Source organism: Neodiprion pinetum, chromosome 5, assembly GCF_021155775.2.
Source record: "Neodiprion pinetum isolate iyNeoPine1 chromosome 5, iyNeoPine1.2, whole genome shotgun sequence".
Lineage (NCBI taxonomy): Eukaryota > Metazoa > Arthropoda > Insecta > Hymenoptera > Diprionidae > Neodiprion > Neodiprion pinetum.
Window position 1 is genome coordinate 21,391,153 of NC_060236.1, and position 15,958 is coordinate 21,407,110.

Here is a 15,958-nt window from a genome sequence, read left to right on the forward strand (position 1 = left end):
AACTTTGTAACCTTTTCAAAAGAAAGTTGTATGAACATCGATTCGTGACAGCGTTTTTTTTGATTACCTGCTGGTTCGGATACCCCTGCTGATTCTGGTACTGGTTTTGGTACCCCTGTGCGGTCTGGTAAGCCTGATACTGTTCGGTCTGCTCCTGATTCTGCGCCTGGCTCTGTCCGAACTGTGTGGGAGTACCGCCGTTGTTCTGCGCTCCAAACTGGCTCTGCCCTCCCAGACCATAAGAATTCTGCGCTACGTATTGCTGTTGAAACTGATTTTGCATCTGGTTAATATTCGGCTGCGTTTGATTGTACGGATTGTTGGAGGGCGGGTTCGTGTACTGGTTCTGACTCTGGGCCGTGTACTGGTTCTGGTTCTGTTGGTTCTGAGTGTTACCAACCGGGTTTTGGTTCTGGCTCAGGCTCTGCGCCGGCCGCATGCTAGCCCGTCGCATGGACTGCGTTATCGACTGAGTCAAGGATTGACTAGGCGCTGAGGGACTCGCGGTCGTCTCTCCCGGCAAGGAAGGGCCCTGAATTTGGGCCTGATCCTGAGCCCCGCTGCTCTTAAGTAGGATGCTCTTGGCCGGCGCTGCGTCCTGTGGCGGCGGGACGTACTTTGGGATCTCGCGATTGCGCAGGCGCTCGAGTCCCGGCTGCCTGAAGTCAGGCGCAAACTGGCGCGCGGTGTGCTGCGCGATGTCCGAATCCTCGCGCGCATGTTCCGCCGCTATGTCAGCGAGCTCGGCCTTCCCTCTAGCGGTTGCCGTCCGCGATATCGCGATGTCCGCCTTTTGCAGGGCGATCTTGCTCGCCCGTTGGGCGGCGTTCACTGCCGCCTCTATTCGCTCTCTGAACTTTGCTGAGCGGATCAGGAAGAGGTGTTTCTTCTTCTGGCTCGTTATCAACACGTTGTTCTTGTATTTTCCCTCCTCCTTGCTTCCGTCACGGAACGTCGTTACTCCGTAGCCGTATTTTCGATTGTTGAACCACTCCCCTTCGTATCGGAGGCCGTCGCTTCGTTCCGATATTCCAAATCCTGTTCTTCTGTCGTTTTTCCACTCTCCAAGGTACGTCTCGGTCACCGATGCATCCATCTGCTCGTCCTGAAACGTCATCACGTTCATACAATGTGCTTCTTCATCCATTTTTACTCTTAAACATGATGCTCAACGCGTTTCAGCACCTTTCTGAGGTCTCGGAATACTGATCACGGTGTCGAAAAATCCAATTTCTTTCAAATGAACTAAGAAATGTTTTTCTGTTCAGTTCGCCAAGACTTTAATGAGAGTCCCTAACAAAAATACCGTTAAGCAGAATATTGTAGGTAACACTTGATTTCCGCGGATGTTCGAAACCTTAGAATTTTAATCCTGACTCGAAACGGTGAAATTCAACAAATAAAATCCCAATATGGGGAATGAAAGTGACTGAAACTGATTAGACTCTCATCAAGGTTGGTATTCGTGGTTTTTCAGAAAAGTGACCAAATTCGTGGTTGCAATTTGACGGCTCCGGTATGCCACATAGAATCCTTCTGTTCCAAGTCTGCCTCTTTTTAAAAAGTTCGGGGATCACGATGTGAAAAATCTATATAATTCAAGTTGCGAAACAAATGTGCTGTAGGAAACATCAAAATACAGGTGATTCAACGGTCGCAGTTATTATTCGTCGAATTGAAAGTACAGGTTTAAGTGATCCAACTGCCGATGAACTTTACCTCAATGACGAAAGAGGCATTGCTATCCGTGTGGACGGAGGCCGACGCTTGGCTCTGCGAGCTCTCGGTCGACATCCATGACGCAGAACTCGCATTGCTTCGTATGCTTCCGCCCGTGCCACGTTTTTCAAGGTCACCGGTGCTCCGTTGCTTGCGGATTTTCAAACCCTGAGAAAGAAAAAAAAACAACGTGATTCAAGATAGAGACTATCTGTTCCTGCTCTCATTATAATCGTCGTCAGTGAAATTCAGTAAGCCGTACAATAAATCCAAACATTCTCATATTCTGTAAACTCCACTCCTCCAAATTCATTTTGAAGTTGTCGATATCTTGTAGGTTTTTTTCCAGCAATGTTTCGTTACATTGACGTCACTCACTTTACAACCTCGTTCAAAAACACAATTTTACCCACCGAGAGTAATCCCTTCTTCAGGCCTGATTTCTCTGTCAGACTTTTCCGTCGCGCTGGAGGATCGTCGCTCCTCGCCTTCAGGACAAATCCCCCTCGGCTGTCATCAACCCGTCGATCTCGTCGGTCCGTTGGTTCAGGGGTCGGAGCTGGGGGCGCTGGTCCCCCGTCGGCGCTTCTTAGGGACGTCAGGGACGCCCTCACCTGCTTCGGCGGCTTGTAGTGCGAAGCGAGGCCGAACGGGGCGCTCGCCCTCACTCCGTAACCGTGTCGCATCCCTCGGAGCCATTGGCCCTGATAGGTTCCTTCAAGAACGGTACAGCAATTATTTACAGTCAATCATAACGAGGGTTAAGAGGATTCTGCAGTTCGTCTTTACCGACCGAGTAGAATGTCACTTGTTTTGGCTGTTCCTAAAGCTTGCGAATCGCTTTTGCGAAAATCTTGCTGTCGAGGCAGTTTTAAATGCCATTTCGAAGAAGAATATCCAAAACCTGTTTTATTTTATGCAAAAATAACGTCAGAAAATGTATTCCTGTAATAAGTGGTAATTCAATTACAGGAATACATTCCTTGGCGTTATTGGTGCGTGAAACAAAACTTTTTTTTGGATATTTGCATTCAGCATTCCATGTTGAATAGCGCGACTTTTTTTCTTCAGTGATTCGTAAGCGCGGGTAATTGTCCGAATGAGTGAAATTTTATTCGGTCAGGAAAAAGTGACTATTGCATCTTTTTAAGGCTTTGTGATTGTGATTGGCATGAGATTCGATATAATTTTTTCTCAAAACGTCGGTTCAAATTCAAATTTTTCATAATATGAGCTTTTAGATATGGGAAAGTGTGCTTTGGTCAGCTACAACTAATATATTATCATATTACTTGATAATAAAATAATTTGTAAAATATAGCCCCAAAGACCGACTTGCGGAAAAATGAAAATTTTGAATTCACTCATAGTTTTCAGAAGAAATTTGACGGATTCTTGTAAATCCCGTTAAATTAGCCACGTGTCCCCGTGCTCAAACCACCTTAATAATGTATGACATGAATTTTTTTGACGCCATCGAAGAATTACTGTATCCATAAGTGTTTGGTTGGAAGCACAAGGAAAAAAACTTGGTAAATCTTTTCTCTAAATCCAAAATATTACGAAATAAAATGAACTCAGTTTTTCCAATGGTTTTCCAACCAAATACATACGAGTACAGTGAATAATAACCTAGCTAGACCAAAAAACTTAACTGACGTCATTGCGCGCAGTTTTTAAATCTCACTTCCGTTTGATTGGCTTGTCTATTCATGCCTAAATATATATATATATATGTTTTTATCACTGCTACTTTCTGGTCCAGAATTGAGGAAAGTTGAAATGAAAAATGGCGGATAGAGGTAAAGAAAAGTTTTTAGACTCCTCGTACGATCAAATGGATATAGCAACGATTTAAATAAACCTTCAGAAGAATCAACATCAATGGAAAATTTTTTAAACGTTTGTACAAGAGATCTGTTTTATTGATCTTACTAGGATGAAACTTCTGTATTAAGTCAAAGTTACGTAAAGTAATTTTAATTCATGAATTCGTTCGGAGTCAGTGAATATTTTCAAACTCGCAAGCTCCGTCGCGAAATGTCTTATAATCCACCGAGATGCTGCAAAGTCACGCGTGTATAATAGAACTGGTAAGAACATTAATTTCTAAGGGAAATTTGCAATTTCGGGGCATTTGAATGACGCTTGGTAATTCGGGTCGTTAAGTCAGTGGCGAGTGAGGTAATTTTTGGGGGAGATTCGCGGGAAGGAACGGCCCTGTCGTAACTGTAGTGGGACTATATAGCTGGTCAATCCTGAAATAGCGCGAAGCAGGCTCTTTACGAATGTATGAAATTAGCTGAATCTTACCTAGCTGACAATGAGTTACAAACCGCGACCAACCACCTCGCATCTTTCATCTCGAAAAAAAAAGAAAAACAAAAGGAAAGGGAACAAATGATTCGGAAAAGTTGAAAAAATCGCACGATGGCTCGAAATCTAGATTCATCAGTAAAGCAGCGAAGGTGAAGACAAAAGTGATTAAAATGAAAACGGCCGTGAATCGAATTGAAAGTTATTAAATTGAAGTTACAGAAAGAAAACTAGAGCAAAAATAAAGGAGAGTAATGGTAGAAAAAGAAGTAGATAATTAGTTATGAAACAAGACCATTATGTTGCAGACATCACGGAATTCAGAGTATAGAACAACTCGATGTATACAAAATTTAGTGCCAGCAACAAAGAGCTGGAATAGAAAAGCACAGAGAGAAGACTGTTGTTTGAAAGAAAAACCGTAGGGAGAAACCGAATCGTGGAAATTGACTGGCAAAATTGATTAATACGTGCGATATTTTTATTTTTATTTGTTTAATATTGTCGATAAATCGTTTGTTTGTCGGGTAGAGAAAAAGCGCTGATGATTAATTAATATTCATGTTGAGACGAAACCGACGCACAATAACATTTTCAGGAGGTCTAAAAGACGCAACCTGAATTCCACGTTATTTGAAATCTTTTACCATGACGAGTTCCGAGACAAATTTTCCCGTTGAAATGAATTTTTCGATTAAGGTAAGACCGAGAGTGAGAGCGAGAGAGTGAAAGATGGGGAAACAGGGTTGAATTGTATAAACCGCGGGCATGTTGATAAATTCTCGCCTCGTGTACGCGGAGCAACGCTCAAGTCGTGTCGATGGTTAGAGCCGAGCTTTAAGCACGAGTCTATTACAGTACCGTCGACCCTGTAAAGCGGCGTTCACACATATTGTAAAAATGTGGTTGATTTTCTCAATTGAAAGAAACGTAATTTCGTAGTTGTAACTTTTTTTTCAATATTCTCGTTGTTGAAATAGATTTTATCATATCAAAGTCAATATTTGAAAATACCTTAATTCTGTCGTCGTATATACTACAAAAAAAAAAAAAATTGAAACAGAAGAAACAAAATTGTAGTTTTTAATGAAAAAAATTACGGTTAGAATATTTCCATATATTATTATCATCATCGTTGTTCGATTCAACAAAATTTAAGGCACACGAGTATTAAACGTGATGAGGATGGGTTGTTCACGTGCCCAAACGAGTATTCAGACATGCCTACATTTCTAGCATGCCTACTATATATACACACATACGTCTACACACAGAGTTTGAAGAAATATATATTTTAGAATCGGTGATTCGTTCGCCACACGAGTTGAATATGTTCAGTAAAATTTCACCTCGTTCTCTAGTGTTTCAACTACCTGAACTATTATCGTCACATTTGTGCAAATTGAAAATATTTAAAATTGCTGTGGACAGAAAATTGTTGAATGAATCGATTATCGTTACAATAATAATTTTTTTTCAGGTTTTTTTTAGGTGGTTCGGATTTGTATAGGTTGGATTAGGGTTGGGATTAGGGCCAAGTGGACGGATTAGAGCTGCCGCGCGATATTCAAGATGCGGCATAAAATCAGAGAGACATTGAGAGCCTGAGTATGTATACCCTAACAGGGTGAGTGTGTTAAGTTAAATTTAGTATTTGCTAGACGACGACGATGGCGACGACGAACTATAAGGCCGTTACGCAACTTAACCGTACTTGTCCGCTATAGTACATACAGCGTCAATAACGAAGAAAGCTGTAAAGGTACGTAGAAGAAAAAATTTAGCTTCAAAATTTATCGATGTGTAAAGAAGTTCCCACACTCATATCTCCCTAATTTTATCTTTTCATTTCCCGTATCGCATGTATACTGAAAAAAGTAGTTACACGGCAGCCATTGTCGATTTACTTTCCTCCCCGAATTCTCGACGTTTCGAATTTGCCCCTGCGGTGAAAACGTGACCAGCCTATCCTGCTGTTATTTTCTTCAACGTGATGTATCACGGGGTAATTATTTTGTCCTGGTAATTATTCTGCGAACGAAATACAATCCGAGGCGTAACGAGCTGTATCGTCTTCGGCCGCCATATTGATTCCAGGGTCACCGGATTATTCCCACGATTTCTTTTCGTTCTAATTGCTTCTGTTCCCAATCCAACAATCCTAACCTACGACAATTTATGCACTATAACGGATTGAGAGTCTCGACTCAAAAATGATTCCGGTTGCATTCGGATGCGTATTACAATACATGAGTTACCTATACACTGCAGAAAAATATATGCGGTGTACCTACACTTAATATTTATGAGCGAGGGAAAAGGCGTGTAAATATAGCGTGCGGTAACGAGCTGGGTGGAGGATATACGGGCGGGATATGTAGGCACTGAGGGACCGGGGACCCCCTGCGTACTCCCTGGACTAGGAGTGCTATCGAGCGCTTGCTGGCTCGTCGAGTTCGTTTCAACGAAGCGCCGGCTGGCTGGTTGCTCTGTTACAGACGCCAAACCTGAGGCGGTGAGCAGGTCGGGTCCATGTGAAAGGCGGCGGTACGCCTGACATACCCGCAACCGGACGCGCCTACTATAACCTCAACCATTCGAATGGACGCGTCGCCACATGGCGTTGGATGCCTGCACTTAGCGATAGAAAGATAGATACTCGGAAAACGATTTTGTCATCATCCAATTTTGGTCTGCAGGCCGTCGGGTTTTCAGTCAATTTTGATAATACGACCAGGTGTTCGAAACAGACAAATAGCCGGACTTCGGAACTAACAATTTCCGCCATTCGTGTGTTTTTCTGTGCACTGTTATTTTCATTCGAATATATTTGAATTCAAAGAATTCCGTTAACCGTCGGGTTTCCCGCCTGCGGGAAATCGATCGATTTAAACGACCGAGGGGTTGAAATTTATACGAACGAATTAGGTAGGTACGTTTTGTAACTGGTTTGTCATTGCATGTACAGAAAAGTAAGAAGAAAATACTCTGTATATATACATGTATACATATATGTGTATATCCTACCAACGTGCGTATCATGATCGCTATTTAACCGGGCCGGAACACGCGCCGAATTCCACTCGATATCCTCCTCCTCCTTCTCCTCCCCCTTGGTGTGTATAATAAAAGGTGTATATGCCTGTATATATGTAGGTAGGCTTATTTACCTCTGACTAACCAGGAACCTGATCGAGGGAGGCGCAAAACCCGAAGCACAAAAATGATCTTACGGCTCTTTATACCTATCCGAACATCCCCTAATTCTGAACGACCTGGATATAGTTATTATATAAACGGACTGGTCATATAGGTGTCAGTTTATTTTAACCGATCTCTGTGACCCGAGGTCCATGCCGAGTTGTCCCCCTTTTCACCAGTTCAAATTCTGCTAGTCATATACGCATGATTTTGTTTGATCGCAAAATTCTGATTATTCGAATTGTCTCTTCGATCGTATGAAATATTTTTCAAGTTCTTTTTTTAAATTAGAGTTGTTATTCGAATAATTTCAATTCATTGCGCGAATTTGCGGGGATCTTGTCTTACTTTATAGTCGGATGTTTTGTCCTCAGCCCCAATATAGAATTTCGATGAACTGACGATCAATATGGCGGTTCAAAGTGAAAGCAATTGACAGCTCGCCGTTGAATTCTGCGGAACTCTTGTTTTAGACATGTTTAGCAGCCGTAAATAAAATTATGATTCTTACTTTGAAATTGAAATATTGAAGATTTTCCAAAAGTTTGGTACATATATAGGTTTATCGTGAATAAAAAAAAAACACGTGTTCGATTAACAATTAAATATAGACAATTCTTCAGTAGAGGGGTTGAACTGGCCCTGTTCAGTTTTATACGCTAAAATTTCTTAATACAACGATATGCACTCTTGACTCGCATTTTAAAGTGTATCAGCATCGACGGGAGAAGCATTATAGCCACAAAATAAATTACGCCAGTATCTACGTCGTGAATATATGTATGTAACTTATATGCAAAGATAAGTTTTATTGCATTTTTATTCGACAAGAGACTTTTACTTGATCGTACAGCGTATCGAGCTTTCAAGCATCGCTACCGCCGTTATTACAGCCCGAGCTAATAGCGTATAGGGTATTTATATATTATTATACCCACACCACAGTCAAGGATCAAGGAAGTCAAATTATGACGGAATTAGACGCATTAAGGCTGTTTTATCGGCGTATATCTTGAAGCACCTGCGCCTTTATCGCTTGCAAGCATTTGGAAAATTTTCTCATTGGACAAATAAAGTTCAGCTCAAATTTGTTTTTTTAAATTTGTGCGATAGCAAAAAAATTTATTGCAATTAATTTACTCGGCTTTTATAAATCCGAATATAAAATTCTCAAGCTCTACTTATAACTCTTCTTTTTCGATTTGACGTGAGTTTAATTCATTGCGTACTTTCTGAAAACCCGATGAACACCAAGACCAAGAATAACATTTCACTTCATTTTGTACGATTCGAGTTAAACTTTGGAAAGTTATAAAAACGCGGAGAAAAAATACTTGTAGTATTTTTTCTTCCAACAATGGTAATCCAGTCCAACTTTGAGAAGCCACTAAAAACGCGTTCAGAGACTTGCAGAACAAACTAGAACTTCTACAGAGTCCTTTTTTTTGTATGAATGGTGATGCGAGCACAACCTTGAGAAGTTGTTAATACGCGTTGACAGAATATTTGATCTCCTTATTCAACTAGAGTTAAACTTAGCTCACAATCAGCGAATTTCGTCATAAGAATGTGATGAAAAACAATAATATCTATCAGCTTTTTACTTGACGAATAATCCAAGCTCGATATCACGAAGTTTCGAAAAAACAAATATGAAGCAAATAATATTTTCACGCATCTATACCTCCGCACAATTTTTTTTATTTCTTAGTATATATTTTCATTGTATCCACTACACGCGACAATCCGTCGCGACGTTGCGTCGTCGTCAAGGTCGCATTGATTCCCCCCCCCCCCCCCCCGCTCCTTTCATCCCCCTGCTATCGCTACACTCCCACCTCCCCTCTTTCCCTCTCCTGTTATTCGAAGCTTCTCTCTGTTATTGCGTACATAACGTCCCTTCGCAGTATATGCGTAATACATGTCTGGGAGTCTTGGTATTGCACAGGATCTCGTTATACCACTTGCGTAAAACACACCCGAATTTCCCCAACACTTACGTAGTATGAATACATTATCATAAGTGTATTCATTCGGTCGAAACGTTTATGCCTCGGTAAGATAAATAGGAAAAAGAGACTAATTTTTCGTTTGGCGAATTTCTTCCAACAAAATAAATCCACGGATAAATGAAATCCTCCTTATGGCGTAAAGGTCAAGCAACTCACCGCTGTCCGCGTACGTTTCGGATCCGTAACCGTCGTGAAGTCCGCTGGCCCAGGTACCCTCGTACCTTGCGGTGGATGTGGTGGACTGGCGAACACCGTACCGTCCTTTAAACCCTTGAGTCCATTCACCTCTGTATAACCACCGGCCACGTGTCTCCATCCCTAGACCATGGCGTTTTCCGTTTTGCCATTGTCCCTCGTACGCCGAGCCGCTACACAAGACAAAGCAATAGCAAATTATAACGAAGGAAATTATGACGAGTTAGACGAAGCAGACGTTCATTTGGTTGATCATTCTTTTATATTATTTCCAGGATGACGCGAGAGCTTTTATATTTCGAATCAATAGTTTCATCAACTCATATCGTACAGCTTATCACGTGAAACCGTTGTAGAAGCTACTGCCAGCTGAAATAAAATTCATGTCGGTCGATTAACCACGTTGTTAAGTAAAACTTGTTTAGTTTACAAAATTGTATAATCTGCACGCGATTTCACATTCCACGATTCGGTGTGAGGAACGCGCGGACACAAGTGTGCGTGGGTATGCATGCGTTTGTGTGTCTCCTCTTTGACCGGATGCCCGTGACCCTAACTGTGTATATACGTGTAGGTAAACGGCTTAATTTCGGGGTTGCCAACAGGTAATTATACACCCGAGGCACGGAGTGAAACCTTTGAGCAAAATTTTCAGGTCACTAGATGCTTATCGACGTATATCTCCCGATGAAAATATATAAAATTTCAACGAAACAAAATACAGATCAATAAGCACTCTGCCTTTTTCTGTTTTTAAGTACACCTAATATACTATAACATCAATCTAATAAATATAATATCAAACAATGTAAAGGATCAGAAATAATAGATCGCCGGCGATTTGTTGAACAAATTATATCCTCGTCACGTGTTATTTTTCAGATATAGCGCTGCCGACGATCTTCTTTCAGATCGATAGCATTTTTTCTACGCCCACGTAATAGCTGACATCGAGACGGGCACAGCGAGCTTTGGACGACCAAAATCCGTCAACGAAGTCAGGAGATATGAGCTTTGAAACGGAGCGATGAAAAAAGCGGCGTTGGAATGGGTGCTGAACTAGCACGCGGTGCGTAAGCAGGTACAGCAACGTAACGCGACGCCACGACGCGCGACGCATTGAACGATGCTTGACTGGTATAGCATGCCAGGCAAAACTCCGAAACGTGACATCTCGGGACTGGGTTGTCATACAGAGTCGAACGTGGGCTTGTTGGATTCTCCACGACTTCAGCTATCATTCAAGCCTAAAACAGTACACTTTCTTCGAAGACTCGAAAGCGAAACCCAGCTTATCCGATCTCAAGACAAGTGGAAAAATCTTATTTGGTTTCTACTCCAAATCCGTCTTATTTTTGATGCTCATTTTTCGTCGCTTTAGAAAAATAGAATTCCGTGCTGGCCGTTACGTGGCTAGGCACACCCTGTGTATGCATGTTTAGGTAAGTAGTCGGGTTTGTAGGTACACGATACGCCGTGTAATACGTAGGGGTATAAAAATACGAAGGCGCAGCAAGGTTTGCCAACGTGATGCACCGAGGTAGATGCATCACCGCCATAGTGTGATTGATGTGTCATGCGTGGTGCGTATATATACGAGAATTTTTGCCTCTTCGAATTCGTTCATTCTTTTTGGAAATTGGGCGGAATGTGTACCGAGACTTAAAAGAGGTGTTACCAATGTATGTACTGCAACATTTATATAAATACACGACGAAGTATGTATTTTATACATGTACATACCTATTTATATATGTATATATAGATATTTATCTGGGTTGAAAATTCTTTCGTCGACTGGCATCACCCAGATGTAACGAATGACTAGATTATTTTTGGAATCGCATCACCCCGCGCGACCAGAGCCTCATGCTGGTTATACTGCTGCTGCTACTGCCGCCGCCTCTTAAAGTGTTTCTAGGAAACATTGTGTGTCCGTCCGAAATATGTACTCAAAATCTATTGCTAAATACAGAACCGAGTATTGGCATAGGATTTTATATCCGCGACTATTGTACGAGAGGTTTGAAATTCAATTTCCAAATGTGTGCGTATGTATACGTATTTGAAAGAAAAAAAAAAACAGATGATCCGGCAGATTTCGCTTTGTCATCGATGACTGACGAATCATTTGAGAAAAAATGGAGTGCTCCGTTTAGGTTCATCTACTTCATTTTCAAAATACTTCATCATGAATGTAAAAATATTTCAAGTTAGTCTAAGCTCGATGGATTTCCCAGGACGTCACATCGGGCGCGACACTTTTTACAGAATTACCGACTTAGCTGCAGAATCGAATGCAAGACTGGGAAGCGCGGTGGCCCGGCAACCCGAATGGAGTAGTGTCCTTGTACCCTGGTGCCCTACTTCCAGATCAACGACGATTCCTATCCCCTGGGATCTACGGTATAATCTGTGTCAAGGTTGACACGGAGGACTTATAGAGCATTCCCTACACCCTGTCTGAAACCGATTCGCGAATCGACAAACTCCACCCCCACTAGTACGGTAGATATCATTATTCAAAAGAAGGAATTTCGTGCAGGCAAACATAAATTCAACAACAAATATTCGACCGATCAATTGGTACGTTATGCGAACATAATATCTGCGCCAATATATGGCCCGATATATGTGATGGAACGCAGTGAAATTTTTCAACCAATTATCTGACGCATCAGAAAGCGGCTACTTGTTGCTTCCTTGATATTTGTGTACAAGTACGACATATGTTACATAGCAGAAGAGGACGCACACACACATATATATCCAGCCGACAAACGCATAAACGCATTATGTATGTACTAATTTATGTACTCATTTGGTTCCGATTCTGTTCGTGGTTCATGTATCTTACTGCGAGGGTCGAAGAAAAACTTGGATTCTTTTATTCGTTTGTTTCTCTTTCATTTTCCTTTCCTACTGTTTTTATGAGAGAAAAAACATTTTTTTTTTTAGTCGTACGACACGTTTTTTCTACTATCGTAGTTAACTTAATTGGATCAGTTGTTAAAGGTTAACCAACATTGTTCACCATATGAATTGCAGTGTGATTTACAAGTATTTATTTTAGTTTTGTTAGATTTTTTGTTCTTTTACGCAAATTTCTTAACGATTTTATCGTGTTGTCATGGAAGTGAGTAGTGGTAAAAATGTTTAATTCCGAACAACACCTGCATACCACGAGAAAAGAATGAAGTCTGTATTTGTTTTCTTCAGTGCAGCAGGAATATGATTTGATTTTTTCATTAATTCATGTTTTTTTTTTGCAATGTCAAAAAAAAAGGAATCGCAAGATAGAAGGAGAAAAAAGTGCAAATATCGGAATAAACTAAAACTTGAGATAACTGCGCATAATTGAATGAAAAAGGCAGACGGAAAAAAACATCTGAGATCGAGTTTTAGCCTGAATAATTACATCAAGAAAAATTCTAGGGTTGTTGGACTCACCTGGGCCACGTATAAACGCCCGAAACTTCAAACCCGTAATGCCAGCTCCCCGAGTATGCACCCTGTCCTTTGGGCCCGGTGCAAACGCCGTGGCCGTGGGCCTTACCGTCCTCCCATCCGCCGCAGTAAGTCCCGCCATCGTCGAAGTCGAATCGCCCTCCGTTTACCTGGGCCCGATTCTGGCCGGTCGAGTTAGAGGCGGTAGTCCCCGGCTGGACCGGACTCAGGCCTCCCGCAGGCGGAATCTGGGCCCCACCGGCGACGCCGTTAGGCGCCCCGCTCGCCGTCGCCCCCTGGGGCTGCTGCATCACCCTCGCCTAAGGCCCCGAGTCTCTTTTCTACGGCCCGGGGGCCGGTCAGTGACGGATGGGACTTCCTTAGTCGTCAGAACAGTCGGACTGACACGAGGACGTCCATCCCTCCCCCGATTTTTCGGCCTCGTTAAGACCGACGACGGTATTCTGGAAAACCGATCGTTGATTTCACTCTCGCACGATTGTCTCTGTCACGTTCACTGGGAGATCGGGATTTCGGGGAGAAAAGGAACAGGAATTCGTCAACATTTATTGCTCCGTTTTACTTTAATTTTTAGTTTACCGGTTCAACGAGAAACGCAGATATATATTTCCGCTTTATTCAATCAGTGTAATTTGTTTCCATACCGATTTACTGGCACCCAGTTATACCGATCAAATTGTTACAAACTCGAGTTTCCGGCGATATTGCCAATTTATTTCACGGTATTAAGTTACCGATCGTTTCGCGTTTTACAATCTTAGACCGAATACATCATCGAATAAACTCCAACATTATCAAGCTTGCAAACAACTCTTTTTAACCCTATTTTCGTAATCCATCATAAATCATCTTACTAACCGATTTCAGCGTACCAATTTTACAACTTAGCAATACAATTATTTATTGTGATTCAGCTAACTTTATAAAATTCTGTTCGTTTTAAAATGCGAAGTTATCTGTAAGCATGTGGAATTTCAAACCGATTTCGGACCGATTTTTTGCAAATAATGTGATCAAGCAGAACAAAAACACCGGTAACAAATACGACTATTTTATTGACGATAATATGAATCCATCAAGTGAACAGTGTAACTAAAGAAGGGCCGAAAATGAGGCAAAACCACCGATAAAACGCAATTTTTCCGGTCACTTCCCTCCGATTTTTAAGTAAAAAACGAATTCATTGTTCTTTGCAAGTGTTGCTTTCAGGCGTTGGTAAAAGTTTACAGATTTTTTTATGAGCTTGACAAGAAAATGAACGCACATTCACCATCCCCGACTGCCTAGACCTAAACAACGCCACTGTTCAATGATTTAAATACACTGCACTGACACGTGACTCTTCCAATCGGTTGCAGCGAGGATCAAGCCACTAAATCACAGGGTTTTCTTTACCGTATATCCCGACACCCGGTTTCGACCTGATTGAAAAATCGGCACTCTGCGACTCTCATCCGAGGCCGGTAAAACTGCTCGAACTTGGTGCGCACCGCACGTTTCCAACGCTCGTAATCCCTCGCGATCCACAATCCGTCTCGTCTGTATTCTCAGCCACTGCAGCAGCAGCAGCGGTAGCAGCAGCACCACCACCACGTTCGGTTCAAGTCGTTCGGTTTGTTACGCAACGCTTCTATAAGCATCCGTGATCTGCTCGGAATGTGGCCTCTCTTCGGTGTCCCATCTCCTGTATACCGCAAAACTTCACCGATATTCCTCAATGCGTATACAAGAGCTTTTTTCTTTTTTTGTTCAATTTTTCTTACAAAGAATTTGAACACTCATGTACGTGCACTTTTGTTTTTCAAATACCACCGCGACCACTGGAACCGATTTTTTTCTCTCGCCCCGATCCAGGTTCAAATGCACTTTGCGAAAAAGCTGTTCGCTTTTAGTTTCTTATTCGCAGGGGTTTTTTTTTTTTTGTTAATTATTTGTGTCGGACAGACAGACGACGGGGAGGAAGAAATGGGTCGCAGCGAGCTGACGATCAGATGTAATGTGGAACAACGCGGGACCGCGGAATAATATCAGATGCCGATAGCTGAGCCCGAGTGTGTCATGCAGCGAGCCGTGCCGCGACTCTTCGTTTGGTCTCGCAATAATTATTCGCGACGCGCCGGGCGGCGTCACTGTAGCGTCGCGATGCCTGCTCGACTAACCCCCGAGCACCGCCATTCAGGTTACCGTTTACTAGCCACGAGGACCGCATGCGGCGAACGGAATTTCGGAGGAGAACTGCGAATCCAAGTACTACCTCCTTTCTGTTTTACCGATAGACGCGACAAATCGTATTTTAGACTCCTTCATCCCCCTCGGTAATAAAATTTGTTCAAACTGTGGAAAAATAGGGGATTTACGGTCAAGCTTGGATTGGCATTCAGAAGACTTCAGAAAATCTACCACAGAATGCGAAAGCATTACATTCAATTGAAGAGTAAGCTGCAATACCGTCAATTCTTTGAGCTCATCCCAGCACAACCGCCAAACGGGATCATAAACTCTATAGTCTCCAAAATGTCTAAGATCTCTCAGTACATACTCAGGTGAAAAATATGAAATACGATTTGCTGAATTTTTCGGTAAAACAGAAAGGCGCGGTGTTTACTTAAACCGTTCAACATCCTTTTCCGAACATCTGAAATAAACCCAACTCCTGATCTGAACCTCCCATGACTTTCAAAAGAATTCCCTGGCATCTTTTTAAACCGTACTCTAATGTGAACTATGAATAAAGTTTAGTAGATACTGATTTTCTAGCAGTGACGACAAAAAAAGGTTTTTACTATAACTGATTAGATAGTTGACGAATTGTGCAACTAAGAATTGAAGAAATTTCTGCACTATTCATTAGAATTCAAGGAAAGTCGAGCTAATTCAAGATCGACAAGAGACCCTAAAAAAAACCCCTCATCAAGATTTTATGGCGAGGTACTGATGACACTGTGAACATCAAGGATACTCGAAAGCGTGGACGGTGAGTTACACGCTATACACCGAAAGAAACTATTGCTCCGAAAAATGACTCGACTCTATTTTCATTCAGTTCA

General features: G+C 42.0%; 1 protein-coding gene across 10 annotated transcripts in view; it reads right to left on the minus strand.

Annotated features, from left to right (window-relative positions):
* Positions 1-15,958, minus strand: part of LOC124220337 (junctophilin-1) — a 38,398-nt gene that overhangs the window by 18,113 nt on the left and 4,327 nt on the right. For 6 of the 10 annotated variants that reach the window (XM_069136700.1, XM_046629044.2, XM_046629051.1 and 3 more), the window contains 5 exons: positions 12,894-13,354; positions 9,405-9,616; positions 2,133-2,434; positions 1,720-1,887; positions 68-1,105 (listed from right to left, as the gene is read on the minus strand). In XM_069136700.1, the coding sequence (XP_068992801.1) occupies positions 68-1,105; positions 1,720-1,887; positions 2,133-2,434; positions 9,405-9,616; positions 12,894-13,201 (2,028 nt within the window). In that variant the 5' untranslated portion in view covers positions 13,202-13,354. Of the gene's footprint in view, positions 1-67; positions 1,106-1,719; positions 1,888-2,132; positions 2,435-9,404; positions 9,617-12,893; positions 15,653-15,958 lie in introns of those variants that run through there. The other 4 variants (XM_046629049.2, XM_046629046.2, XM_046629045.2 and 1 more) reach the window with 4 other exon arrangements.